The following is a 25,573-nucleotide window of genomic DNA, read 5'->3' on the forward strand; positions in this document are numbered from 1 at the left end:
TCAGAGAACACATTCTATGTGATTTTGATCCCTTTACATTTATTGAGACTTGTTTGAAAGCTCATACCTAGTGTGGTCTGCCTTGATGTGTTGTCCACGTGCACTTATCCCACCTTTGTTGGGCGGGTTGTCCTATAAATGTCAACCAAATCAAGATGGTTGGTACTGACACTTGGATCTTCCATGTCCTCTCTGGGTTTTTGTCTAGCTTTTCTATCAATTGCTGAGAGAGGATGTTAATCTCTCCTATTATGACTAGAGAAGCGTCTATTTTTAATTCTGTCAATTTTTGCTTCATGTATTTTGAGGCTCTATTAGATGTATACACATTTTGAGGTCATGTCTTAATGAATTGGCCCTTTTATCATTGTGAAACGTCTGTGTTTATCTCTAGCAATAATCTTTGTTTTGAAGTCTAGTTATGTGATATTAAAATAGCCAAGTTATATGTTCATTGTATCTAAGTGAAACTGGAAAGTAAAATAGCCATACTAGCCTTCTGATGCCTACGGTCTATATGGCATATTTTTTCTCATTCACTTACTTTCACTTTATTTATGTTTTTATATTAAAGTGGTCTTTTGTAGGCAACATTTAATAGGGCTTTTATTTTCTTATCCTCTCTCTCTCTCTCTCTCTCGCATTCTCTCTGAGTGCACCACACACCAAGGAAAGGACATAAGAAGGCAGCCATCTGCAAACTAGAGAGACAGCCCTTACCAAGTACCTGACATGCTGGCCCCCAGACCTTGGACTTTCGGCTCCAGTATTGCCAGAAATATTTACCGCTCAAGCCCCCACTCTAGGGTATTTTGTTTTAGCATCCTGAGCTGACTAAGACCACAGGAAAGATGAGGGCTGAAAACTCAGATTGGGGCCATCAGAGGTCATGTTAGGGGAGGAGGCACAAATGGAGGAGGCAGACTCTGGACTCCCCCAGTATTTAGAGGTCAGTCCAACAAGGCGCCAGAGAAGTGGCCGCAGTGGGGCTGGCGGGAAACCAGGCAGGTGTGGTGTCCTGGAAGCCATAGGAAGGGGGTGGGGTGGGGGAGGTGGTTCAAGTAAGGGGGCTGTGTCAGACCAAATGGTGAGGAACCGGAAGTGGAGGCAGCGGCTGGGTTTGGGCCCGGAGGGCCTTTAGTGTCCCAGACAAGTGCAGTGTCAGTGGTTCAGACAACCACGTAAAACTCTGGACAAGTTTTGCCGGCATGGCAGAGCAGAGGAGTGTATATCTAAGATCTACAAAGATAAATAAAAAATAAAGAGCAGTGGTATGCCCACATCCCAGCCAAGGAGATAGAAGGATCCCAGTGCAGTCCGAGGCCTCCGCGTGCCCTGCAAGAGAGAATTCTCAGCACCACCAGGGCATCGTTGATGTGAGTTTCGTTTCTGCTGCTGTCTCGTGTTTCTTGACTGTTTACACAGGAACCAGTCCCTCCGCGATGCACTGTTTTGCATGTTGGTAAACGTCACCTAAGGGGATCATATAGCACATTATCTTCCACAGACTGTAGTTGTGAGCACGGTTTGCTTCAGTTCAAAAAATGACCTCTAGAAACGTGTGCGCGCCAGGCTTCCGCGGGGGACTCCAAAGAGATTGAAAGTGACCGCTGCCTTAGGATTCCCCCTTGCCTCCCGAGGGACTCCGCGGCGGCGGCCCCAACAGGGTCGCCTGCAGGCGGGAGCCCCCTGGCGGGGGTGGGGCAGGAGTTGGGACGGTGAGCGAATCCCGAGCTGCCCCGCTGCCCTGCGGGGGAGGTGAGTGCGCCCACCGAGGCCCCCGCAGCGGCTCCTCCCCTCCGGCAGGCGCGGACCCCCTCGGAGCGCCCCCGGGCGGGGCGGGGCCGGGCCAGTGCCGCGGACCAGTGAGCTCGCGGGGAAGCGCGGCAGCTCCGCCCCGCGGTGTCCGCCCCAACGCGGAAGGTGCGGAGTCGCCCGGACCCACATCACCGGCCCGGCCACCCACTTGCCCCCATGGCCGCCACCGCTCCGCTGCGCGACTGCCAGGTACGCGGAGGTTGAACCCGGCCGGGCCCCGCGGCCCCGGCATGGCTTGGCGCTCGGCGGCGGGGACGGGACCGACCTGCGCGGGACCCTGGATCCTCCGGGGAACCGGCCCCCGAGGGACAGGCGAGCACCTGGGTGCAGGAAGGGACCAGAGTACCCTCCTGTGGGACCCCAGCGGCGCGGTTCGAACCCCGCGGAGACCCCGAGGCCTATAATGCATTAGCCCCAGCCACTGTGGCGCAGGAGTGTCTCTTTCGGACCCTCCAGGGTGGGCAGCCTGAACCCATTTTGCAGATGAGGAAGGTGAAGTTCAGAGGAGCCAGGGGACTTGCCCCCCAGCCACGCAGCCTGAGGAGCTGCCCGCTGTGCTCAGGGAGTAGAGGACATTTTCCTTCCCAGGGCGGGGTCGCAGGTCTGTGCACCCCGTCGGGATCCAAAGGGCAGCCCTAACAGTGAACAGTTCTAACGATCTCTAGATCTTTCTGCTGACAGACTTGTAGGTCTGAATCATTTGATAAAGTGGGGAGAGGAGAGGTATTGTTGCTGTGCTTGGCAGATCTCGTGTTTGCCTGCCAGTTGGAAAGTCCACCCTGCCCGGCCAAGCTCTCTAAGGCTCTACCCCTTTTCTGTCCCCCTAGACCTCCCCTCAGCCAGACCAGGGACTCCCGTTTCCTGAGTGCCCCCTTGGCAGACACTTCACAGTCACCCCGTGCATCCTCCAGAGCCCCATTCGGGGCCAGCGAAGGGTCTGAGAGAGGATGTTGCCAGAAGGCCCACAGCTATTTAGGGACCCCTGGGATTTGCATCAGGATCTGCCCCCTCCCACCCACAACTCGGCCTCCTCTGCTCTGCACCGTCTATGAAATCTGAGAGTCCCTGCCAGCCCCACAAGGCTGGCTCATATGGAAACCCACACTCACACGATGCGAGGCATTTGGAGGTCTTCTGTGCTTGGGGGTTGGGGTTCACATTTATGGCTGGAGGACTACATGGAATAAAGCCCTGAGAGTCTCTTCTTGCTGTGTGCAGGCGTGGAAAGATGCGGGCCTCCCACTGTCAACCGCAAGTAACGAGGCCTGCAAGCTCTTTGATGCCACCTTGACCCAGGTATGCCTGCCGGGCAGTGCGGCGGCCTCTCTAACGGCCGGTGGGGAGGTGTTTAAAATTACCAAATGCTCTTAACTGATTTATGTTTCATTTTTAAATGTTCTGGCCCGTCTCACAGCTACATTTACTTACACCACGCAATGAACGGTCCTTACACAAGCGCAAGACAATACTCCGCACCCCCATCCAGCACGGCTTCGCTTAGATTTACGGCCAGACTCACGTGTCGTGTGATGTACTCTCCCAGGAAAGCCGGTCAACGATGACCACGAGCAAGGGTGGCACTCAAGGCCTCCTAAGCCTCACCTCTTTATCAGCGCTCTTGTTTTATGAACAGTGAAGCTCTCCCACCCCATTCCTGCCCAAATCTCCTGGCAAACTTGGGTACAGGAGGGCCCACATGGGGGACCCAAACATGCTTCGTAATGCTTAGAGGCCCCGCAGCCAACAGCTTGGGAAGTAGGGGATGCTGTTTTCAGTTGGGTGATGATGTTAGCAGTGGGTTACAGCGCAGCCTATGTACTCCGGACCCTGGTGCATGGAACGTGTTGGAGACAACCCATGGCGGGGGTGAGAGGTGCCCCCGGGGTCAGGCAGACAGCGATGTTTATCAGGATGCTGACTCTCCCCAGGCCTCCCTCTATGGTCTGCTGAGGGTTTGATATGGGGCCCCTCCGCTTTGGGCTTCGGCCCCTGGCTGGGGCTAATTTTTGAATATACCACTCTCACCTATGGCCGCTCCAAGACCGCCCACCGTATCACCGGTAATTTCTAACACCAGTGAAGGAGCCTGTAGTTTTAGAACTAGGAGGGTCTCAAGAGGTAGGGTCTAACCACTTTGTTTGACGGTGGGGAAACCGAGGCTCAGAGAGCTGCGCTGACTCCTGCAGTGAGGCAGATGATGAGCGGGGTAGGCCTGGGTCTGTATACACCGATGGGAAACTACAGCCGGGTTTATCATGAGCAGTGAGAACCCTGCCTACGAACTCCATCCACACAACATAAGGACCGAGGAAGCTTCTAGAAACATAAGTACAAGAAACAACCAGTGAGATGCCGTGAGCTTGCCGAAGGACTCCACTGTGCTCCTTTGAACTCTGTTTGTGCCCTTCCTGCACGTTTGGCCCCAGTAGAGCCCCGGATTTGTTACAAAGCCCGTTCCTCAGTGTAGCACAGTCCTTCCCCGGACCCCGCCTGTGTATCTTCTGTCCCATGTATCAGCATCTCTGGGCCATCCTGTGTTCGAGCGTGGGCGTCTCTGCTCCAACTCCCCCGTGTCTTATTAAAACACACTCTGCTAATTCTGTGTAGATGCAGGTCAGACATTTGATAGGACACATTTTTTGTTTTGTTTATTTTTGAGAGAGAGAGAGGGGTGAGGAGGGGCAGGAAGAAGGGACAGAGCATACGAAGTGGGCTCTGTGCTGATAGCAGTGAGCCTGATGGGGGGCTTGAACCCACGAACCATGAGATCATGACCTGAGCTGAAGTCGGACGCTCAACCGACTGAGCCACCCAGGCGCCCCTGAAGGTCTTTTTGGAAAAGAATGAATGAACAGTAGGAAGGTTCCAATGGTGGCGCCCGACTTTGAGGCCCCCTCTCATGGCTAAAGAAGTTGATGTTCGGGGCAGGTCACCTGTCAGGAAGAAGCTTTCTTTAGATGCTTCTTTCCTGAATATGGGGGCCTCACCCGCCCTAGAAAGTGTGCCTTGAGTTACGAGTATTCAGGCTCTTCACATGAGACCAACCCGGGTGCAGTTCAGGTCATGAAATACTTCGTTGTCTAGAGAGAAAATCCAGATTCAGACACATGCCTTCCTTAACATGAACTAAGGACTCCCTGGGGACAACGTTGTTTTGCCTTTTCTATTTCAGTATGTCAAATGGACCAATGACAAAAGTCTTGGTGGCATTGAGGGCTGCCTGTCAAAGCTCAAAGCAGCAGATCCGACCTTCGGTGAGTGATGCTGTCCCCGGGTTGAGGAGCCGCGTCTCGTGGGTCCGAGCGCTCTCTGACTGAGCGACTCCACTGGCCTGGGGAGGGCAGGCTGGTGGCAGTGACCAGGCTGGCCTTTTGCCCGGAGGGAGGGCAGCAAGATGAGAGCCACTGGTAGGCTTGGCATAGCACTGCCTTCATAGAGATGCCAGGTTCCATGTAAGGCATCTTTCTTTTGAAAAAAAATTTTTTTTTACATTTATTTATTTTTGAGAAACAGACTGAGACAAAGCATGAGTGGGGGAGGGGCAGAGAGAGAAGGAGACACGGAATCGGAAGCAGGCTCCAGGCTCTGAGCCGTCAGCACAGAGCCCGATGCGGGGCTCGAACTCACGAACTGTGAGATCATGACCTGAGCCGAAGTCAGACGCTCAACTGACTGAGCCCCCCAGGCGCCCCTGTAAGGCATCTTTCTAGTTTTTTCCCTAATTGTCAGGTCTACAGGGAAGACACCGGTCCTATTTCTCAGGGGAGGAAAGAGAATGAGAAACGTACCCCAAACCACTCAGCTGGTAGTTGGGTGGCTAGGACCACATGAGGCTTTCTGTTTTCCAGAGCTGACCTAGAACACCAGAGGTGGCTCCTGGGGACTTTTAGGACACCAGTGAGGCTTAGCTCGAGCATCTGGGCCACCAGGGCCTAGTGACGGAGGCTGGCATCACAGACAAGCCGTGTGCGCAGAGGGGATGGGGAGGTCAGCCCGGTGCATTTCGGAACCCCAGGAGGGTGGCCCCAGGAGGGGTGGGGTTCCAGGCCTGGAGGAAGGGCTGAGGAGGGCAGGGCAGTAACCACCGTCCCTTTCCATGCCACTGTGGCCAGCTCCCGCTGAGGACAGGACGCACGGGATGGGGGAAGAAGGAAGCTGAGCCCAGCCTATGGGGGACCAGGAGCCAGGAATGGGCTCAGGCTCTCTGAGCAGACCTCGGGCCCCAGGATAGAAATGGGGGCCACATGGGTCGTCCCAACACTCTGGTTGGGTCCTGGGTCTCCGGCCTCGCCAGTGACTGAGTTCCAAATGCCGGTGGACCCCGTGCCTCTGTCAGGCTGGGGGCTGGGAAGCTCAAGGGGGACCCGGGGGTCTGCAGACCTGCCAGCAAGGTTGCTACAAGGGCACAAGGCATACCCTCCCTGCCCCCCCCACCCCCCAAAAAGCTCTCCGTGCATGAGTGGCTGAGAGACTGTACTCCAGGGACCAGCCCCCCCTGCATGGAGCATCTCCTCAGCAGCCCCCTGGAGGCCCGGCGTTGGTGGTAGTGACAATATCAGCCGATGAGGGAAATTAGGGCTGGGGGGTCGTGGGAGCCGGTAGGCAGCCCTGACCAGTTCACCCAGTGAAGGAAGATGCTCCAGACGTTGGCAGAATGCCCTTGTTGGAAAAATATTTGCGGAGGTACAGCGTGTCTCTAGGGCTGCTTCCGCTCCTCGTGAGTGGCGAGGGCCCAGGCTGGGTTCCCCACTGCTGTGGGGGGGGGGGGGGCCCGGCGCACAGCCGACCAGCCGCCTGGCCTGCCCCTCCAGGGATGTGGGGTATTTATTCCTCACTTGAGGCTGGGCAGGGCAGGGCAGGGCTGGGCAGGGCCGGGCCGAGCTGGACGCCCTGAATCACCAGCTGCTGCTTTCCAACCTTTCGCCAGCGATGGGCCATGCCATCTCTAATGGCCTCGTGCTGATCGGCACCGGAAGCTCCGTGAGGCTGGACAGGGAGTTGGACCTGGCCGTGAAGACAATGGTGGAGGTCTCCAAAACACAGCCGCTGACGCAGCGGGAGCGGCTGCACGTGTCTGCAGTGGAGACCTTTGCCAAGGGGTGAGGGCCTCCCCGGCCGTGGCTGGCACCCTGAGACCGCGCTGGGCGATGCCCCGGGGGCTCCTCCGCCGCCCTTGGGAAGCGGGACCAGGGGTGGGCTCGCCCTGCCTCCCGTGGCCATCTCTCAGTGAAAATCACATCCTGCCCGTCTGCTGTGCCTTCACTTGACTGCAGAACGAGAAAACAGTTGGCTGGGATTTCCAATTTAGCCTCCAGACAACTTTCCTTCTTTAAATGAATTGGGTGTTACGTTTGTGACAAAAATGATAGGACCACGTGACAGAAACGTATGAAGGAAGAGAGCAGAAAGCACTCGCCCTATCCTCGCCCCGACATACCCTCGCGGACATCTGTTCACAGCCTTCCGGGTTGTCCCCCCCGTCTCCCTTGTGGCCACGGCTGTCCCCCTGTGTTTCATGGTCCCGCAGCCCATCTCTGGGACAGCCCCTTGCGTCTGCGCCGCCAGGGGAGATGCCCCGCACAGCTAGGCGACCTGAGCTGACGTCTCATGGGTTCCGAAGCAGGAACAAAAGGGGCTGAGTCAGTGGCAGGTGTCGGCACGGGGGTGGGCTTCCCCCCCAGCTGGCTCCCCCCCACACAGCTGGTTCCCGGTCCCAGGGAGATTGCCTTTGGCAGCTCGTTAAACCAGTTTTTTTGTTTGTCTGAATTCCAGAGTAAAACTTCCCACTGGTTTTTCAATGTTCTGAGCCACAACCTAACATGGAAACTTTTTTGTGCGGGTGTACGTAGAATATGTTCCCTCTCTCTCTCTCTTCTGTCTCTCTCCCCACACCCCATCTCTCTGTCTCTCATATATATGTATATATATTATAACTATACAATATATTATATACAAATATATTTATGTAAATATAAATATTTAATACAGGAATATTTATATAAATATATATTATATATAATTATATATTACGTGTAATATATGTAATTATATATTATATATTTAAATACATATATACATATTTCAGACTCTGGCAAGAAACGATGCCTTTTGCCCACCACACGTGTATGAACTACGTGTTCAGCGCTGCTGAGAAATCTCTCTTTGGCTTTCAGGAACTTTTCCAGAGCCTGTGAACTATGGGAACAGATTCTCTGGGACCACCCAACAGACATGTTAGCCCTAAAATTTTCCCATGATGCCTACTTTTACCTGGGCTATCAGGAACAGATGCGGGATTCTGTGGCTCGGATATACCCCTTCTGGACGCCCGACATCCCCCTTAGCAGGTATGTGCCAGCTGGAAATCACGTCGTTTCTTTCTTACTCTCTCTCTCTCCTCTGTCCGAAAAGCATGGCAAGGCTCCTGGCCTTGCCCTGGAAACAGTGAGTCTGCTGTGGCTCTTCTCCGAGTTCTCGAAACTGAAAAGATCTCTCTGCTTGCTCTTCCTCCCATCCTGTGAACAAGGCAGCGGCATGTGTATCGGTCAGCCCAGGGTAGTTTTTGCTGCGGTAACAAGCATCCTCTGGTTCTCCAGAGGCTTGTTTATCACACATGCTACACCCCTGTCGTGGGAGGGCCCAGGGCTCTGCACCCCTTGTCATTGTCTCCCTCCTACATCAGGGTCCCAGATGGTGAAGATGCTTTCTGGACACATTGGTCACTGAGAGAGAGAGAAGAGGGCACCCCTGAGGGACTCACGGTGGCAAGGCTTACGGAGGAAGGGCCACCCTGCCACTCCCAAGTCATTGGCCAGAGCTGGTCACCCCCCCCCCCAGGACACCAGGCAGTGGAGCTCTGCTGTGTGCTTGGGAGGAGAGGGAGGCCTGGAGTACCTGAGCGGTACTCCCTCCCGTGTGATGGCTGCACAGAATTGCCTTCATTGTGTCTTAGTCACAGGACGGTTGTGAAAATCAGACAGCCCCGTGGATTGGAGAGCTGGGTTAGGCAGGGTTCTCTATAGAAACACAACCAGTAGGGTATGAATATCTGTAGCTATATTATTTACATGTTTATACGGGGCAGAGATTGATTAATTTTAAGGAATTGGCTCATGCAGGTGCAGGGACTGGCAAATAAGTCTGAAATCCACAGGACGGGCCAGCAGTCTGGGGAGTCCATCTTGTAATCTGGAGGCAAAATTCCTTCTTCTGAGGACCTCGGTCCTCTCTCTTAAGTCTTCAACTGTTTGGACGAGGCCCACCCGTATTATGGAGGGTAATCTGCTTCACTCAAAGTCTGTAGATTTAAATGTTAATCACATCTGAGAGATACCTTCATAGAAACATCTAGATAGTATCTGACCGAACAACTGGGTACCATAGCCCAGCCAAGGGGACACATGAGAGTAACCATCCCAAGAGCCTAACAATACCGGGCACACCATAAGCATTCAATGCATGTTTCAATGTGGAAGGTCAAATGACCCCAATAAATATTTAAAAACAATATTTAAAATATTTAAATATTTAAAAGAAATAAATATTTAAGGGGTGCCTGGGCGGCTCAGTAAGTTAAGCGTCCAACTTCGGCTCAGGTCACGATCTCATGGTGTGTGAGTTCGAGCCTCACATCTGGTTCTGCAATGAAAGTGCAGAGTCTGCCTAGGATTCTCTCTCTCTCTCTCTCTCTCTCTCTCTCTCTCTCTCTCTCAATAAATAATAAAACTTAAGAAAAGAAGGAAAGCAGTATTTAAAAGAAAAGTCTGGAAGCCCGTGTGCTAGAACACTGCAGCTATGAATCGTGAGAGCTAGACTTTGTCACTATGCGCGGTAGTAAAGGTAACACCTGAGTCACCAATGGAAACTCTGTTGTTCTTCTTGTTTTCATGGGATCCCACAAAGCTACAGCGAAGACTGCCTCTGGCACGTGTGACTGGCCTGGCGCTCAGTGCTGAGGATCACAGACGAGCAATATAGAAATGGCAGTGTGTGCTGATTCAGTGAAGTGTCCCGTCCCGGGCCGGGCCTGGGCCAGGAGCGAGCGGGACAGACGGGTCCTGGCCGCTAGGAGCTGGGGTCTGGGGAGGAGCTGTCCAGCAAGTACAGGCGGGGCTGGGCTGGGGGTGTGCACGCCGCTGGCTGGCAGAGAAGCCACTGCCAGCCTGTGCTCACCAGTACTTCCCAAGGGAGGTGTCCCGGGCTGTGCCCCCAGGTGGGTGTCACCAGCCGGACAGGCAGGAGAGGGCCCTTGTCGTCCTCAGTGGAGACAGCGCGCTGATGCTTAGGGGGTGGGCTGTGAGTCGCAGAGGGGCCCGCTGCAGAGACGGGGTTTGGGGTAGACGATTGTGCCGACGCTGGGGGGTCACGGCGCTCCCCACTGATCAGCAGCGTCCAGTTGCTGGGAAGCCTGGTGCTTGGGGTCGTACCTGGAGGGGGCGTGTGTCCGTCTCCTGGGGCTGCCGGGACAAAGTGCCGTAGACCGGGCCGCCTAAGGCGACAGTGCATTCTCTCACAGTTCAGAGGCCACAAGTCGGGAATCCAGGCATCACCAGGGCTGTGCTCCCTCCAGAGGCTCTAGGGGAGGCTCCTTCCTCGCCTCTCCGTGGCTTCCGGCGGGAGCTGGTGATCCCGGGTGTTCCTTGGCCTGCAGCTGCGTGGCTGCGGTGTCTCTTCTGTGTTCACGTGGCTCCATCCTTTGTGTGTGTTTGTACGTCCCTGTCCGAGTCCTCCTCTCCTTCCTCTCGGGAGGACATCCGTCGTTGGGTCTAGGGCCCACCCTCGTCCCGCAGGACTTCAGCTCGATGGCGTCTGCAAACGCCTGCATTCCAAATTAGGGTCCGTGCTCAAGCATCGTTTTGGGGGACACGGTTCGGCCCACACCGAGGGTTGCACAGTCCACTGTTGTTGAAGACTTTTTGTTTGTTTCCTCTCTGTTTTTTCAGCTACGTGAAAGGCATCTATTCCTTTGGATTGATGGAAACCAACTTCTATGACAAGGCAGAAAAGCTTGCCAAAGAGGTAAGTGGGCCCTTCCCCTCAGGGGTGGCGTCAGGCGGGGCAGAGCCCACACGGCCCCCCTCCCCGCCCCCCCACTCTGGTCCGGTTTCCTGAGAGACCCTGGGGAGGACTCATATTACCAGCAAGGGCAGCTGGCCCTCCCACAGTCCGCAAACTGCCTCCACGGGCCAGGAAGGTGAATGAGGCCCGGGGAAGCTGTGTCCACCTCTCCCTCGGGGCCCCGTGCAGGGCCGCCCCAGGCTCCCCGAGCTCTTGTCTGTCTCTGTCCAGAGCTCCACGGTCGCAGACAAAGGTTGCCTCCGGGTGGCCCCTGACCCGGGGGCCGGGGTCTTGTCGGCCAGCTCTTCCCTCGACCTCTGCCTCCCCCCAGAGGGAGGGAACCATGGTGAAGGGTGCAGAGGAGTGTGGTTTTGCGAAACGCCTCCTGTCGGGCCGGGCCCTTCCCGCCAAGGGCCGGCTGGTACCAAGGTGCATGGTGGACGCCCCTCACCAGCGGACCGGGACCGAGCAGTAGGCCGCGGCGGTGGACTTGGGGCTCGTGGTGTCCTCTGTGGTCCTCGGAGGCCGTGTCCTCCAGCCCCTCTCCTCACAGGAGTGGAAACGGACCCCGGGAGGGGCTGTCGCGCACCCGGGGGCGCCCTGGGCCTGGCTCCGTGACAGACACCCACTCTAGTCTGCTCATCCCCTCCGCCGCGAGGCAGCACTCTCCTCGCCGTCCAGACGAGGGGGCCACGGCGCAGAGAGGCCACGGCTGGCAGAGTGTGTGCTCACCGGGGCCGCCTGACCCGACCACCGTCCGTTAGGCTGCCTGGACCAGACCTGGCTCCCCTGCGTCCCAGCCAACGTTCCTCCCCATAGACGTTGCCCTGGTTGCCCACAGCACCCCTCCCCCGGAGGCAGCCTGCACCCTTGGGGGGCCCAAGCGGCCATGAGGTTTCTGAAACCTGTTCTGGTTACACAGATGGAGCCCAGACTTGAGCGCAGGGGGACGGTTCCATGCTCCATGGCGGTCTGGGCTCCGTGGCCTGAGGGAGCAGGGCGCGCTGTCCGGCGGGTCGGCCACGGGAAGGTGCCCTGAGCGCTCGAGGGCTGTCAGACTGGCTCGAGAAGCCAGAGGGCAGACAAAAGGTGCAGGCTGACGCCCCACCGGGAGCAGGACGTGGTGGAATGGGGTGGCCTTTCTCCTGCTGCACCCACTCGTGCGGGTGCCACGCTCTGAGCCCAACACCAGTACACCCGAGGTGATTACTGGGCAAGGTCATGCTGTGACAGTGACTGCCAGGCCTCCAGGAGAGCGAGGGTGGGCTGCACCAGGCTCCGCTGGAGGCTGGAGAGGCCTCACGGTGGTGGTGGTGGTGATGCTTGGGCCTGCGAGCTTCTGCGTGCCAAACCCCAGGGGCCCCGAGAGCAAAGGGCTTCAGGCAGGGGAAGCACAGCCTGCTGAGCTCAGGAAGCTTGGAGCCACGTGATAGGCTGAGGCTCAGGGCGGATGGGGGCAGGGCGGGCCCTAGGGCAAAGGTTGGGGGGACAGGCAGGGCGGGTCGTGCAGTGCCTCGTGGCTCTGTCCCAGGGAGACTGGGGAGGAAGCTGGAGCCCCTGGTGGAAGGTGGGGCCTAATGTTGGCCGTAGGTCCGGCCACTCCCTGCCCTGAGCTGTGCCCCGCAGGAGAGCAGCACACTTAGGGGATCCCTTCTCAGGACGCCCCCTCCTCAGGTCTGCGCGGCCGTGCCCCTGCAGTCCCCGAAGTGTCCTCGTCCTGCAGGGCTCTGCTGAGGTGCCCATTGTCCCCGAGGACACCTTTCTTACGGCGCCCCCACGTGGACCGGGCAGGCCCGTGCAAGCAGTGGGCGGGAGCAGAGAGGCAGGCTTACTGGGGAAGACCTGTCTGCCTAGACCTCACAGCAGGTGCCAGGCCAAGGCCTCTGCCTCTGTGAAAGGCACGGGGCACCGAGGCAGTCAGTGGGGCTGGAGGAAAGAGCGGCCTGGTGTGCAGGACCTGGGCTCGTGTGGATTGTCCCCTGGGCCACTTTGAGCCTCAGCCTACCGCTCTGTGCCTGGCACTTAGGAGGTGCGCGGTAAGCATGAGCTGAACACAGGACTAAAAGAAAGCTACAAGGGGGTAGGAATCACGCCCCGTGTCCTGCCCCCCTTGCTGGTCACCCGGCAGGCTCCCCGGTCACGTGAGTGGCTGTTGTTATTCATAGCAATCCCGTCAGAATGAGCCCGGGCTGCCACACGCGTGGTCATCCACGAGGGGCAGCCGTGAGCACTCGGCAGTCTGCACAGCATTCAGGCACGCCCACTGCGTCCACTTGATCTCCAAGGCCAGCCCCGAGGGGATGGCGGCATTGCTCCTCACCAGGGGGGACAAAGGCCCAGAGAGGCTGGCCGGCAAGTTGCAGGTGACTCGGCCGCGTGCAGGAGGCTCTGGGGCCAGGAGGATGAGTCCTGGCTTTGGAAAGACCCAGCTGTGGTCTTTCAGCCTCCCTGAGCTCAGTTCCTCACCTTTGAAATGGGCGGTGAGATCCTCGCTGGTGGCATCCTATAGATGGTCAGCGGGGCTGGACTTCGGGGTCACTGCTGTTTTGAGGCAGGGCCCGGTGCGCACGCGCTCCAGCAGCTCAGGCCCCTGCTCCCCACGTAACCTGGTCACCAGGCGGCCTGACTAATCCTCGTGACCTCCGACCATCTTCCGCCCCCTCCCCACGTAGGCTTTGTCCATTAACCCGACAGACGCGTGGTCGGTGCACACCATCGCCCATATTCACGAGATGAAAGCAGAAATCAAGGATGGATTGGAATTTATGCAGCACTCAGAAACCCACTGGAAGGTACGATTCCTGTCGATGGGTCATCTGCCTGGAAAATTCCGCCCACCCCCTTGGGTTAAGGCTTTAAGGACAGAAGTTACAGGCTGCAGCTTAGTTCTGGGGGAGCTGGGTTGTGTCGAGCCGCAGTGTCCCCAGGGACCCACAGGGCTCCCCGAAACCTGCTGGTGTTTTGCAGGTGATTCTAGAAGATTCTAGAATCTAGAATCTAGAAGATTCTAGAAGTTTTGGGCTGGGGCATTTGGTGTAAAGGAACGGGTCAGAAAATGACCGAGGACACAAGAGCCTGGCACGGGGGAGAACCGTAAGAACCCTGAGCTGTGTCTTACCACCAGCCGGCTGGCTCAGCATGGAACCCACGGGTGGGCTCGGGGACCACGCGGCGCAGCCAGGGGCCGATGGGGCAATGATGTGCAGTCGGCTCCCCTAGGCAGATACTGATAGTGTTTGCGAGAGTGCTGAGTCTGGGGGAGGAGGAGCAGCTGTGTGGCCATATCCTCTGGGCTGAGGGCCAGGGGCTTGCCCAGGCAGAACCGAGGGAGGCCAGGGAAGGCTTGGGCCAGGGCCTTCCAGCACATTCCATTCACATCCCTCCCCCAGACGCTGCGATTTTACTGGGTGTTGGGTGTTGGAGGCCTGGCTGGACCCTAGGGCAAGAAAGTGACCCTCTGAGCCTCGGTTTCCTCATCTGTATACCTGCTGTTGTAACAACTGGGAAGCCCCCAAATGAGTTCTCCTTGGTGTTGGTTCTAGACATGTGTAAAATGAGGCAGCCCAGTCTGGCCGGGTAATGCTTGCATCTGTCCCCTGCTGTGGCTCCTGGCAGCCTCTGGCCTGGCAGGACAGTCTTGCTTTAGATAGTGTGGCCTGGGACTCCCTTTCCTCCTCGTCCTGCCCCAGACTGGTGCTCAGTCAAGATCCTACCCTGGGGACCCCACGGAGAGTCCAGCCCAGACTTCTCTGTCCTCAAAAGGCCTGATCAAGTGGAGTGAGCAGCTTCCCAGCAGCCCATGAACCACACCATGATAGGGACACTCTAGGGATGTGGAAACCCAGAGGAGGCATCCAACCCCCCCTGGACTTGAGGGTGAGGTAGTCACGGAAGGCTTCCTGGAGGAGGCAGCCCCTGAGCTGGGTATTGAAGGATGGCTAGGAGTTTGCTAGGTGATAGATGGGGAGGTGGAGGGTATTCCAGCCAGACTGAGCAAAGACACCGAGGCCTGCAGGGCCTGTGAGGAAGAGGGGACACAGGCAGCCTGGGTGTCGTCAAGCAGACGTGGGCCTTGGAGAAGGTGTTGTCAGTTCCTCTTTCCAGGAGGTAGAAGGTGGTGTCCAGGTAGAGGAGGAAGTGTTCGCGGTAGCCTCACAGAAGGAAGGGTTAGTGCTCACGATGGGGCCTGCAGACTTCCAGTCGTCAACCACACCCCCCCTTCCTTGCCGGCCTCGCCAGTTCCTAAAGGGAGTCCAGCCCTGGGCTCATTGATCCTCGCGGCTTTATTGGGATTTGGACACCCCGGGGGCCTCGGCACCTGTTTGTGGATCCATCGCTCGTTTTCTTGAGGCTTGAGGAGCAGGGTGACCTCTGTGTCAACCGTCCTCAGAGCTGACGGGGACGTCGGGGCACAGAGGTGCCCGGCACAGGCCGGCCTCAGCATGGGTGCCGGGGAACGTTTCCCGCACTCAAGGTCGGGGGACGGTCCTGCACTGTCACAAAACCACAGCTGGTATTTTTTTTTCCCACAGGCTGTCAGATTTTTCTCTAATTCTCTCATTTTTCCCCCCAGGACTCTGATATGCTTGCTTGTCATAATTATTGGCACTGGGCTCTGTATCTGATTGAGAAGGTAAGCTGGTTAGCTGTCTTATCCTACAAAGATGTCCAGAGAAATAAATATTTGTCTACCTTTTGCTGGTTCCCCGGGATAACAGTTTGGGTTTGCACGTTTAAATGGTGTCTGGTGTAACAGAGCATTAAGGTTTTCAGATAGCTCTTCAGGCTTAAACTCCGTTAGGTGTTTTTCGCTGTGTGGACGCGGAAGCCGTGTAAGCCGCATGTAATTTGTGGACACAATTTAGGTCAAGTGTCCTCAGCCGCTGGAGTGAACGAAGCCCCCACCCCTCAGGCTGCACCTGAATGAGCTGTGAGACCCTCCAAATGCTTGGTTGCAGTGAGAGTGAGGGTGTGGGGAACAGCCTCGCCCCCAGGGATTCTGCCCCTCGGTCCCCTTTGTACGGGAGCTTCTTACAATGGTGCTAATCGTTGAGGAAATCTAGAAGCTCCCTAAAAGCCCAAAGGAAAATGCTCATAAGTTGAGGGTCCACGGTGACACAGAGATGCAGTGACACAGTGTGTGGAAGAAAGCAGTGGCCCCCATTGAATGTAAGACAAGGAAAATACGGGGGAAAAAAAGACTAGAAAAATAACATGAGAAAGCTCATAAGAGTCTGACAAGCGCAGTGGGGACAATAATGCTTCGGCAGAAACTGTCCCCTTAGCAGCAGAGGCGCCAAGAGCCCAGAGCAGAAGTGGTTCTCCTCTTCCACCCTAAGACCCTCTGGGACACTGCCCCTGCCCCCCCCCCCCCCCCACCATGGGATGTGCTGGGGTGGGGGGTGGGGATTGGCTTTTCGGCCCATTTCTCATATTACCTTTCACCTTTGCTACATTTCACCTTTGCTACATGTTTTTGTTTTTTTAAAGTTTATTTTGAGAGAGAGAGAGAAAGGGGGAATGAATGGGGGAGGGGCAGAGAGAGAGAGAGGGAGGGAGGGAAAGAATCCCAAGCAGGCTCCTGGCCATCAGTGCAGAGCCTGATGCGGGGCTCAAACTCACAAACTGTGAGATCGTGACCCGAGCCGAGATCAAGAGTCAGACACTTAACCGGCTGAGCCCCCCAGGCGCGCCTCCCCTTTGCTGCGTGTTGATCACGGGACCTTGATTCTTGATTTTTCCAGGGCGAATACGAGGCCGCGCTGACCATTTACGACACGCATGTAAGTCTACTTTCGCACCTAGTTTGGTTGAGGGCAAAAATTTGCCTTTTTAGTCTCTAGCAGGTGTTTGAGCCCGTCAGTGTTGTCTCAGCCAGAAACAACAGCTGAAGCAAGAACTCACCTCTTGTGTAAGGCCTGCTGGGGTGAATTCTTGCCCCACGTAGCGGCGTAACCCGTGACCCAGATGGGTCGAAGACCCTCGGGGACTCTGTGCGCCGTGGGCGCTGGTAGAATGACGCATCTAAGTTGGTCCTTTCTGGCATCCCGGGCTTTTCTCTGGTCATTTTAGATTGCTTTTCTCTGGTAGAATCAGTGATCTGCCCACGGGAACTTTTTTCCCTGTAGCAAAATATGTACGAGATTTGCATCGGGATCGTTTTTGCGCGTATGGTTTGGCGGCCCTGGGTCCATTGACTGTCACCACGGCCTGTCTCCAGACCTCTTTGGTCTCTCTGACTCTCACTCCGTGCCCGCTGAACACTAGCTCCCACCCACCCTCCGCCAGCCCCTACGTGTGCCTTTAAGAGAAAACCAGCCTAATTCACGGCTCCTGGGAACCCCTGGGCAGACTTTGAAACAGGAGACCGGGGTCACAGAAGTGCCTGGGGCCCAGGGCTCTAGACCCAAGGAAAACATTCAGTAAAGTTTCTGTTGAGTCTTCCTGTCGAGTGTTATGAGGATTGTGTAGTGAGAAGTGAAGGGTGACTACTCAAGTGTCATGAGGGACAGGCCAGCCGAATGCTGACCTGGGAACTGGTGACACAGCCTCCCACCGGCGTGGCCTGAGGCTGGGGACCAGAGGTGACAGATGCTGGCCCGGCCTCCGCTGGAGGCTCCTGTTCTCTCTTCTTCGGGTTTCCAGCCCGGAGCTGCCACGGGCCCGGGCAAGGGGATGATCCTGGTAGTTGAGGCAGAGGGGCGGTGGCGGGGGCTCCTGTTTGCTGAGGACTGGCTCCGTGCAGGCCCCACACGTGGCCCATCCCTGCGGCCCCTCATGTGCCCCCCCCCCGCCCCGCCCCTGTCTTCCAGATCCTCCCCAGCTTGAAGGCCGGCGGAGCGATGCTGGATGTGGTGGACAGCTGCTCCATGCTGTACCGGCTGCACATGGAAGGTAGCCCGGTCTGCGTCCTCCCCTTGCGCTCCTCTGCCCTCTCCCCTCCCACAGGACGAGAGGAAGGGGACCTGGGCCCGGAGCTGGGCAGGAGCTGATGATCGAGCCACTCGGGGCCCCGCGGCAGGCCCAAGTGGCTTGCCCATCTGTGGGCCTGGGTGCCGGCTCTGCCGTGGCCTTCCAGCCCGGCTGAGGCCCCTGGGCCCCGTGCCTTTCCCACGGCCTGCCCACCGGACCCGCAGGGCACGGGTAGCACCTGGCCACCTGTCTTTGGGTGCTGCCTCCTCTCTCAGAACAAGAGGGGTGACCGTTTCTCAACTCCCTGGGATTTCAGAGAGCGAGGTTTCTCAACATTGTCATCCCACACTCTGCAGGTAGCCGGTTGCCAGATGCTTCTCCCTTTCCCCTCAGGCCCAACCTGTATCCGCTCCAGGCCCTGGGTCAACGGGACGATGTGGGGATGAGACCTGGGCAGGGCAAGCTGTTTCCGGAGGGTTCCAGGAAGGCCTCCTCGTGGAGGTGAAATGTGAACCATGGAAGGGTGTGCAGGGTTTTGCCAGGCAGGGATGGGAAAGGATATTAGGTGCAGGGAGCAGCCTGTCCACTGCCCCCAGGACACGGAAACCGGCAACCTGCTACGGGACGAGTGACCGAAGAGCAGGGTCAGTGTGGTCCAGGCTGAGAGGCAGCTGGGGCTGAGCTCGGGTAGGCCGAGGCCAGAGCAGAGGCTGCTACTGCGTTTTCCAGGCCAGCTCACGATGCTCAGATGGTAAAGCGGCAAAATTGAAAGCTGGTCTGTCGAGGGGCCTGGAAGAAAGGTGGAATCCTGTTGACCCAGAGACCCTGTGAGCCCTTTGCCTGCAGAGGCAGGGCTTGAAGCCGCCTGGGACTCTCTGGGGACCCTGCAGCCTCTCACCTTGGTGCACGTGTGGGGGGCGGCTCAGAGGGACAGAGGCTGGGAGGCACAGTCGTGGGGCCAGGGGCATGTGGAGGCAAGACAAAGGACACTCACTCCCCCACCACAGAGTGGAGACTCAAGAGACCTGTCCGACCTGACGGGCCAAGACAGAGGTCAAGGGCAACATCTCCCGAACCCCTTCGGGAGGTGCCCCCAAGAAGCAGGAAGAAGCTAGTAACTTCTGGGAATCGGGAGGTGCTGCTGGGGAGCGGAGAAGGGTAGGGGCTGTCTATAGAGTTGAGAAATCGAGACACGAAGGTGGGAGAATTATTAACTGAGCAGATTTTTATAAAACACCTTGTATCTCTCAGGCGTCATATGTAACCATAGGAAGAGTTTTATTTTATGTATTTTTTTAAAGTTTATTTTTGAGAGAGACTAAGAGAGAGCACAAGCAGGGGAGGGACAGAGAGGGAAAGGGAGGATCTGAAGCAGGTTCTTTGCTGACGGCACAGAGCCCGACGCGGGGCTCGAACCCACAAACCGTGAAATCATGGCCTGAGCCGAAGTCGGATGCTTAACCGACTGAGCCACCCAGGCGCCCCCACAGGGAGAGTTTTAAAAATGGTTTTGGGGGTTGTCAAAGGGGCCAGAAACTTCACTTACTACCCTTCAATAGGTTAATTTGTTTACCTTATGAATCTATTGCTTTTATAATTACAGGAAGTGAACATAAAATGGGCCCAAAGGCCTCAGTATGAGGCCCGATGCCGCTTGCCGGCCCCGCTCCCCTGCCCAGCCTCGGGGGGGTGTGGGGGTACAGGAGGCCCCCGCGCAGGACGTGCTCACACAGAATGCCAGGCCTGTGGTTTCTTCCCCGGGTCCTCAGGGGTGTCCGTGGGGGAGCGGTGGCAGGACGTCCTGTCGGTGACCCAGAAGCACAGCCGTGACCACATCCTGCTGTTCAACGACGTGCACTTCCTGATGGCATCCCTGGGTGCTCGGGACCCCCAGACCACGCAGGAGCTTCTGACCACCCTGCAGGATGCCAGCGAGTACGCACTGCAGACTGGGCCCTGCTGAGAGGGCAACAGGGTACTGGGGGTGTGCCAAGGCCGGCTCCGCCCCTGCCCCTGCCCCTGCCCGCCGGGGGTGCTGGGGGTGGGGGCCCCCTCAGGGAGTACGGCTGTGGGGATGCCTTGGGGGGGGGGCTGCTGCCACACGTGCGCCCCGCAGGCGTGTGCTCCCAGGTGGATGTATCCCACGGGGTACACTTGCTCCCCCCGAGAGATGGGGGCACGTCTCCCGGCTGGGGGTGACAGCATCTGTGTCATGGGCACAGCCTCCCACGGGGGACATGGTGAGGCCCCAGAACCAGAGAGACCTGCTGCTTACAGCATCTGAGATTCCGGACTGAGCCTCAGATCTCTGCTCTGAGCCTCAGTTTCCTCATCTGCAAGCTGGGGACAGTGGCAGGAGAGGGAGGTGCAGTGACACGGTCATACAGCTCCCCGGCACAGCTCCTGGCATGGGTGGGAGGCCCCGGGGATCCCAGGGCCCAGGGTCCTCTGCAGCGTGGGCCACCGGGGATGTAGCTGAGCCCTGCCTGTAGGGCAGGAGCTGCGGGAGGCATGACCCTTGGTGGTCTGTCCTGGGGGCCACGCGCGGGCTGGCCACCGCCACGGCCGCTGCCCTAGCCCTCCTCTCAGAGCTGTGCTGCAGGGACCGTGGCCTGTGGCCGGGGAGGCAGCTTCAGGAGAGGTGTCCGCCGTTGGCTGTCTTTTCACCACAGGGAAGGCCTGGGGAGCCCACCAAGCACTTGAGTATTTTTTTTTTTTAAATCTTTTTAATGTGTACTTATTTTTGAAGGAGAAGGAGACAGAGCATGAGTGGGGGAGGGGCAGAGAGAGAGGAAGACTCAGAATCCGAAGCAGGCTCCAGGCTCCGAGCTGTCAGCACATAGCCCGACGTGGGGCTTGAACCCACAGACTGAGATCATGACCTGAGCTGAAGTCGGACCCTCAACCGACTGAGCCACCCAGGCACCCCGAGTATTTGATTCTGGCTTTTAAGACAGGCTTAGAGCCGGCCGCTGCCTCCATGGCTGCAGGCCCTGTGACCCAGACCAGCGGCCACCTGAGGGCCAGCAGGGAGACAGGGGCCGTGACAGCCGTCTGCCTCGGCCCCGGGGCCAACTCCAATACCAGGCCTTTACCTGCATCGTCTGCAAGCCTCCTGACAGCCCCGAGCGGTTGGCACTGTTCCCCACACTTTACAGATGAGCAAGGTGAGGCCAGAAGTTGAGGGGCCTGCCTGAAGTCAGGTCGCTAGTGAACAGCAGAGTTCAACCCAGGGTTGAGAGAACCCCCTCGTCTCCCCTTCCTGGCCGCTTCTCCTCCGTCGGCTCCCCTGACCAAAGGACCTGCTGTGTCAGGCCCAGAGCCGGGGACACCCTCCCGTCAGGACGCCTGAGTCAGGCAGGGAGGCATCTGTGCTGTGACGGGCAGTGCAGAGTGCCCTGCAGGTGACCGAGGGCACCTTCTCCGGCTGGCAGGTCCCCCGGGGAGAATTGCCAGCACCTCCTGGCCCGTGACGTGGGGCTGCCCCTGTGCCAGGCCCTGGTGGAGGCCGAGAACGGGAACCCGGACCGTGTCGTGGAACTGCTCCTGCCCATCCGCTACCGTATCGTCCAGATCGGAGGCAGCAACGCCCAGGTGAGCCTCCGGCCACACCAGCAGCCTGGGTCCGGCAGGGTCTCTCGGCGTGGGCGCCCGTGGTGCGGGGGTGTCCTTACCATTCGCGTCCCCCGGGAAGTCTGCCCCTGAGAACAGCCCTGCCCGCAGTGGGGTGGGGGCTCCCGTCCCTCATCCCACGTTACAGGAGCCCAACCTGCCCAGTGACCTTTCAGAGAGACGTCTTCAACCAGTTACTGATCCACGCGGCCTTGAACTGCACTTCCGGCGTCCACAAGAACGTGGCTCGGTGAGTTCCTCGCTCACAACCACGCCAGGCTTGAGGACGTTTCTGAGCATCGCTCCCTCTCTCACGGGGGTCTCCCCACGGGCTTCCAGCTTGCCCTGAGGCTCCCACCTCCCACCGCCCGAGGCTACAGGCTCCCACCTCCCACCGCCCGAGGCATCCCTGTTAGCATGCTCGGCTTGGCCAGAGGGGGTCCACCCCACCCCCAGGCCGGTCCTCCTGCCCTCCCCAGCCCACTCCTCATTCGAGCCTTGCTGTAAGTTGCCCAACACGTCCTGCTGTTTCAGGGTCCTGGGCCTTTGCACATGCCGCATCCTCTGCTGGGGACGCTCTTTCTTTCTCATGGGGCTGACTGTGCTGGGCTCCAGGAGGTGGCGGGGGTGGTTGTGTCAGGCAGACCCAAGGCCTGGCGGGTGGTTCTTATTTCTCATGTGGGAAGTAGCACTAGCAACTATCTCTTACGCACACACACACGCACACACACACACACACACACACGCACAATGGGACCGGGGCAGGGCACATTGCCCTGAAGGCTGTGGGGTAGCTGGAGCTGGTGGGGAGTTAGGGAGAGAGGATGTCCTGGAGAAGGGACAGTTGAGGGGAGGCCCGAAACCAGCGGGTTTGACCAGACCCATGGTCTGGTTAGGAGGAGGGGCTGGAGGGTTAGGGATGTGGGGGCGGGGGCGCCCCCAGAAGAAAGCTCTGCAAAGCCCGGCCCTCACTAACAGCCTTGGAGCTCCCACACCCGACTCGCCTTGCCCCACATGGGGCAGCCGAGTTCCATGCTGGTTCCTGCACCAGATCTTCTACCTCTGGGGTGAGATGCGCCCCCCACCCCAGAACACCGAAGGGAAAGGGAGGAAGGGAGGAGCTGTGGGTAGGTGTCAGGAGACCCAGTGAAAGCCCTGCGGTGAGTCCCGGGTGGCCTCTGGCGGAACCGTGGAAGTCAGGTGGAAAGCCCGAGGGTCTGAGCGTAGGCTCAGGCGGTGCATGCTGGGTGAGCCCCAGCTGCCCCAACAACATTTCCAAACGGGGCAGTGCAGGTGTTCTCAGTGCTGATGAAACAGGTGTACACGCTCTGGAATCGGTTAAGACTCTGAAGCATCTTTGGACACGCGTGGTTCATAAAAGCCACACCCCTTTCTTTAGAGGGCAGATCCCTTAGAGAGTTCCAGGTCCCGGTGTGGGTGCGGGTTGGCAGGGAAGGTGAGGCCCTTTGGATAGGAGGGCTGAGGGCTGGAGCAGGGGAGCTGGGGCAGGGTGGGGGCCTGCCATGGTGGGTAGAGGATGCCCTCTGGGCAGGGCAGAGGGTACTATGCAGCAGGGGGTCTGTCCACGGGCGAGCTGAGGGGGAACGGGCCCCACAGGCAGCCTGGAGCCCGTGGGGACCACCGAGGGCCACCTGCTGCAGCCAGGGTGACAGGCTCGCCTCCAAGTGCCCTCCTGTCATTGACAGGAAGCTCACGCCCCTCCCCTCCAAGGTGGAGATGCTGGGCCCCCTGCAATGGCGTCCCCACCCCTAGGGCCAGGCCTAGCCCCTTAACCCCCCCTCACCCCACGGAATCACTCTTGTCAATTGTTTGGGGGTCTTTCCCTTAAACGATACTTGCTTTGTTCAGACTTGCCTTTCCATAGCCACTGGCCTTCCCAGCGGGCCTCATGCCTGGCTTCCCCTTGACCCCCACGGTCCAGTTCTACCCTCTTGTCTGGTGGAAGGATGGGCCCTGGCTTCCTGAGGCAGATGAAGCCACAGTTATGTGCTCACCCAGCTACATGTGTCTTGGGGACAGCGTCAAAATGTTCTCCAAACACTGGACGTTCTGGTTACGCACTGGAGTCCCTACCTTCTCATCCTTGAACCTCCCGCACCTGGTTCACCACCTGGTCCCCCTGCCAAGGTCAGGCCTCCTGCTGCTGGGCTCTGTCCCTCCTGTCCCCTCTCTCCGGTAGCCCGGGAAGGGGAGCAACTTGCTTTCTGCTCATCTCAGACCCAGGCCGAGCTGCCTGTCCTGCCTCGGGGCCCGGGAACCATCAGGCCCCACATCCTTCTAGAAGATTCCACCACAGACCCTGTCCCTGTTTCCACAGGAGCCTCCTGATGGAGCGTGATGCCTTGAAGCCGAACTCACCCCTGACCCAACGGCTCATCCGAAAGGCTGCGGCCGTCCACCTCCTGCAGTGAGCTAGGCCTGGCCCCCTCCCTAGCGTCAGATCGGCTGCCCCCTGGCTTCTAGGGTTAGAAGCGGCTAGAGCCCGTTAGGTGGTTCTGTTGAGTAATTTTGCAGCTTTAAGCAAAAAGCCCTGTAACCAGCAGCGTTACAGGGAGCAGGGACACAAATCAACTTTAAACACGAGTCAGGATCTTTTCGTCCTTGTTCAGGGCTGAGGGGCAGCCTCAAGCAGTTAGAACCAAACTAGTTTTGTTTCCACTTGCCTTGCAAACTGTATCTTCGCAGGGCACTCCCGCATCTCCTGGTGTTCAAGGGTTGGAAGGCGGGGTTGGCTGGAGGCCAGCGCAGCTCAGGGAGGACAGTCTTCCACACAGCCCCTGGGGACCCCCTCCCCCAGGCTGCCCCTGGGATAAACCCTCACCTTGTCTTCCTCATATTCTAGATCTGTTGTCCCATCTTTTGGTTGAGGGCACCCATGACGGGGGAAGTGACTTGCCCGGGTCACAGCTAGTGGAGGCCCTAAGATTCGCCTTGGGCCTCCGCAAGGCCTGACCTCACCGTCTGTGGGTCCCCCAGCTGCCCCCCCCCACCTCAAAGAAGCACAAGCATGTGGGGGGCCCTCTGCCGTCTCTGGAGAGGTCTGTGAGATTCCCAGGGGGCTTCAGTGGTGTCGATCAAGGGGCCTCGGGTATGTGGTTTCCTTCGCCAGCTATGACTTTAATCATACGAGTGCACAGGCGTTGAGTTGACACACTTTCTGGGGCGTGTGGATTGAGCCCAGGGTTGCCCTGTCGTGGCAACAAACACACAGCACTGTGGCCCGTGGCTTTACCACGATCCGAGCCGGTTTTACAAATGCTGCCTCAGTCTCAGTTTCCCCCTTTTCTTAACCTGGCCCTTAAATCAGGGAGTTGCTGATTTCACTGGAATGCACCCGTGAGGGGCGATCCTGGCCCCTAAATGTTTCTCAGGTTCCTTCAGTGTAAACTGACATTAGGGAGGGACTCAGGCAGGGGGCAGGTCTCCTGGGAGGCAGTGGAGGCCTCCAAATCGATTAGACAAATTTTCTGAGATTAAAATAAATTAGGTAATCAGTTCCTTTGACTTGCTGGTGACACCTTTCCGCATGTCCCATGTGTCAGGCCTGGGTCATGGGGAGGCAGGCTTCTCCTTGAACTTGGGGTGTGGGTGGGGCAGTGAGTCAACGGGTAATTACAATAGGATTTCAAGAGGGGTGCCGTCTCTACTCGGGAGATAGAGACACATTCCAAAGGCGAGCCTGCCCTCCAATCCTGAGCTGTCCCCTCCTGCCGGATGCCATGACACAGCAGGCTCACACTCCATCTGCCCTCCCCTCTCCTGGTTCCAAACAAGACGCAGAGTGGCCGGGGAAGGCGGAACCCGGGTCTCTCCTCGGAGAAGCCCTCCGCTCGTGTGGGGCAGGCTGGCGAGGATGCCCTTTCCTCCCCTGCTGTGACCTCCTCAGGTCAGGGATGGGATCTGTCCCAGCACCACCCAGCACTTGGCCTGCACTGAGGACCCGTCAGGGAACATTGGTGAATGAACCCACGAATGGATACATAAAAAAATGAAGCAGAATCTTATTGGGGGAGGGAAGAAATGTGTCTGATGGGCAGGCCCACGATAGGACAGATGGAGGACGATACCGTTTAGACTCGGCAGCAACAAGCTATTGATAATTGGTGCTGATACTGAGCACCTCCTAGGTGCTGACACGATACAGGAAGAGGAG

General features: G+C 57.9%; 1 protein-coding gene across 2 annotated transcripts; it reads left to right on the forward strand.

Annotated features, from left to right (window-relative positions):
* Positions 1-1,876: 1,876 nt before the first annotated feature.
* TTC38 (tetratricopeptide repeat domain 38) lies at positions 1,877-24,917 on the forward strand. Of its 2 annotated transcripts, none has more exons than XM_042948133.1 (14): positions 1,877-2,007; positions 3,037-3,114; positions 4,991-5,072; positions 6,746-6,917; positions 7,992-8,165; positions 10,761-10,836; positions 13,548-13,667; positions 15,449-15,508; positions 16,620-16,658; positions 17,688-17,769; positions 19,557-19,722; positions 21,222-21,381; positions 21,548-21,649; positions 23,738-23,843. In XM_042948133.1, the coding sequence occupies exons 1-14, from the start codon at positions 1,975-1,977 to the stop codon at positions 23,756-23,758; spliced, it is 1,365 nt and encodes a 454-aa protein (XP_042804067.1). In that variant the 5' UTR covers positions 1,877-1,974; the 3' UTR covers positions 23,759-23,843. The 2 variants fall into 2 exon arrangements, with proteins under 2 accessions (XP_042804067.1, XP_042804066.1); XM_042948132.1 differs by having other exon boundaries at positions 1,881-2,007; positions 21,576-21,649; positions 23,738-24,917.
* The last annotated feature ends 656 nt before the right edge of the window (positions 24,918-25,573 follow it).

The sequence above is a fragment of the Panthera leo genome, chromosome B4, assembly GCF_018350215.1.
Source record: "Panthera leo isolate Ple1 chromosome B4, P.leo_Ple1_pat1.1, whole genome shotgun sequence".
Classification (NCBI taxonomy): Eukaryota; Metazoa; Chordata; class Mammalia; order Carnivora; family Felidae; genus Panthera; species Panthera leo.

Bases quoted from the DNA above. Each gene is read 5' to 3' on its own strand.
- TTC38 (XM_042948132.1), top strand. From the start codon at position 1,975: ATGGCCGCCACCGCTCCGCTGCGCGACTGCCAG. The intron at 5,073-6,745 runs GTGAGTGATGCT...ACCTTTCGCCAG, and splicing joins AGCAGCAGATCCGACCTTCG to CGATGGGCCATGCCATCTCT. The intron at 19,723-21,221 runs GTACGCACTGCA...TCCGGCTGGCAG, and splicing joins ACCCTGCAGGATGCCAGCGA to GTCCCCCGGGGAGAATTGCC.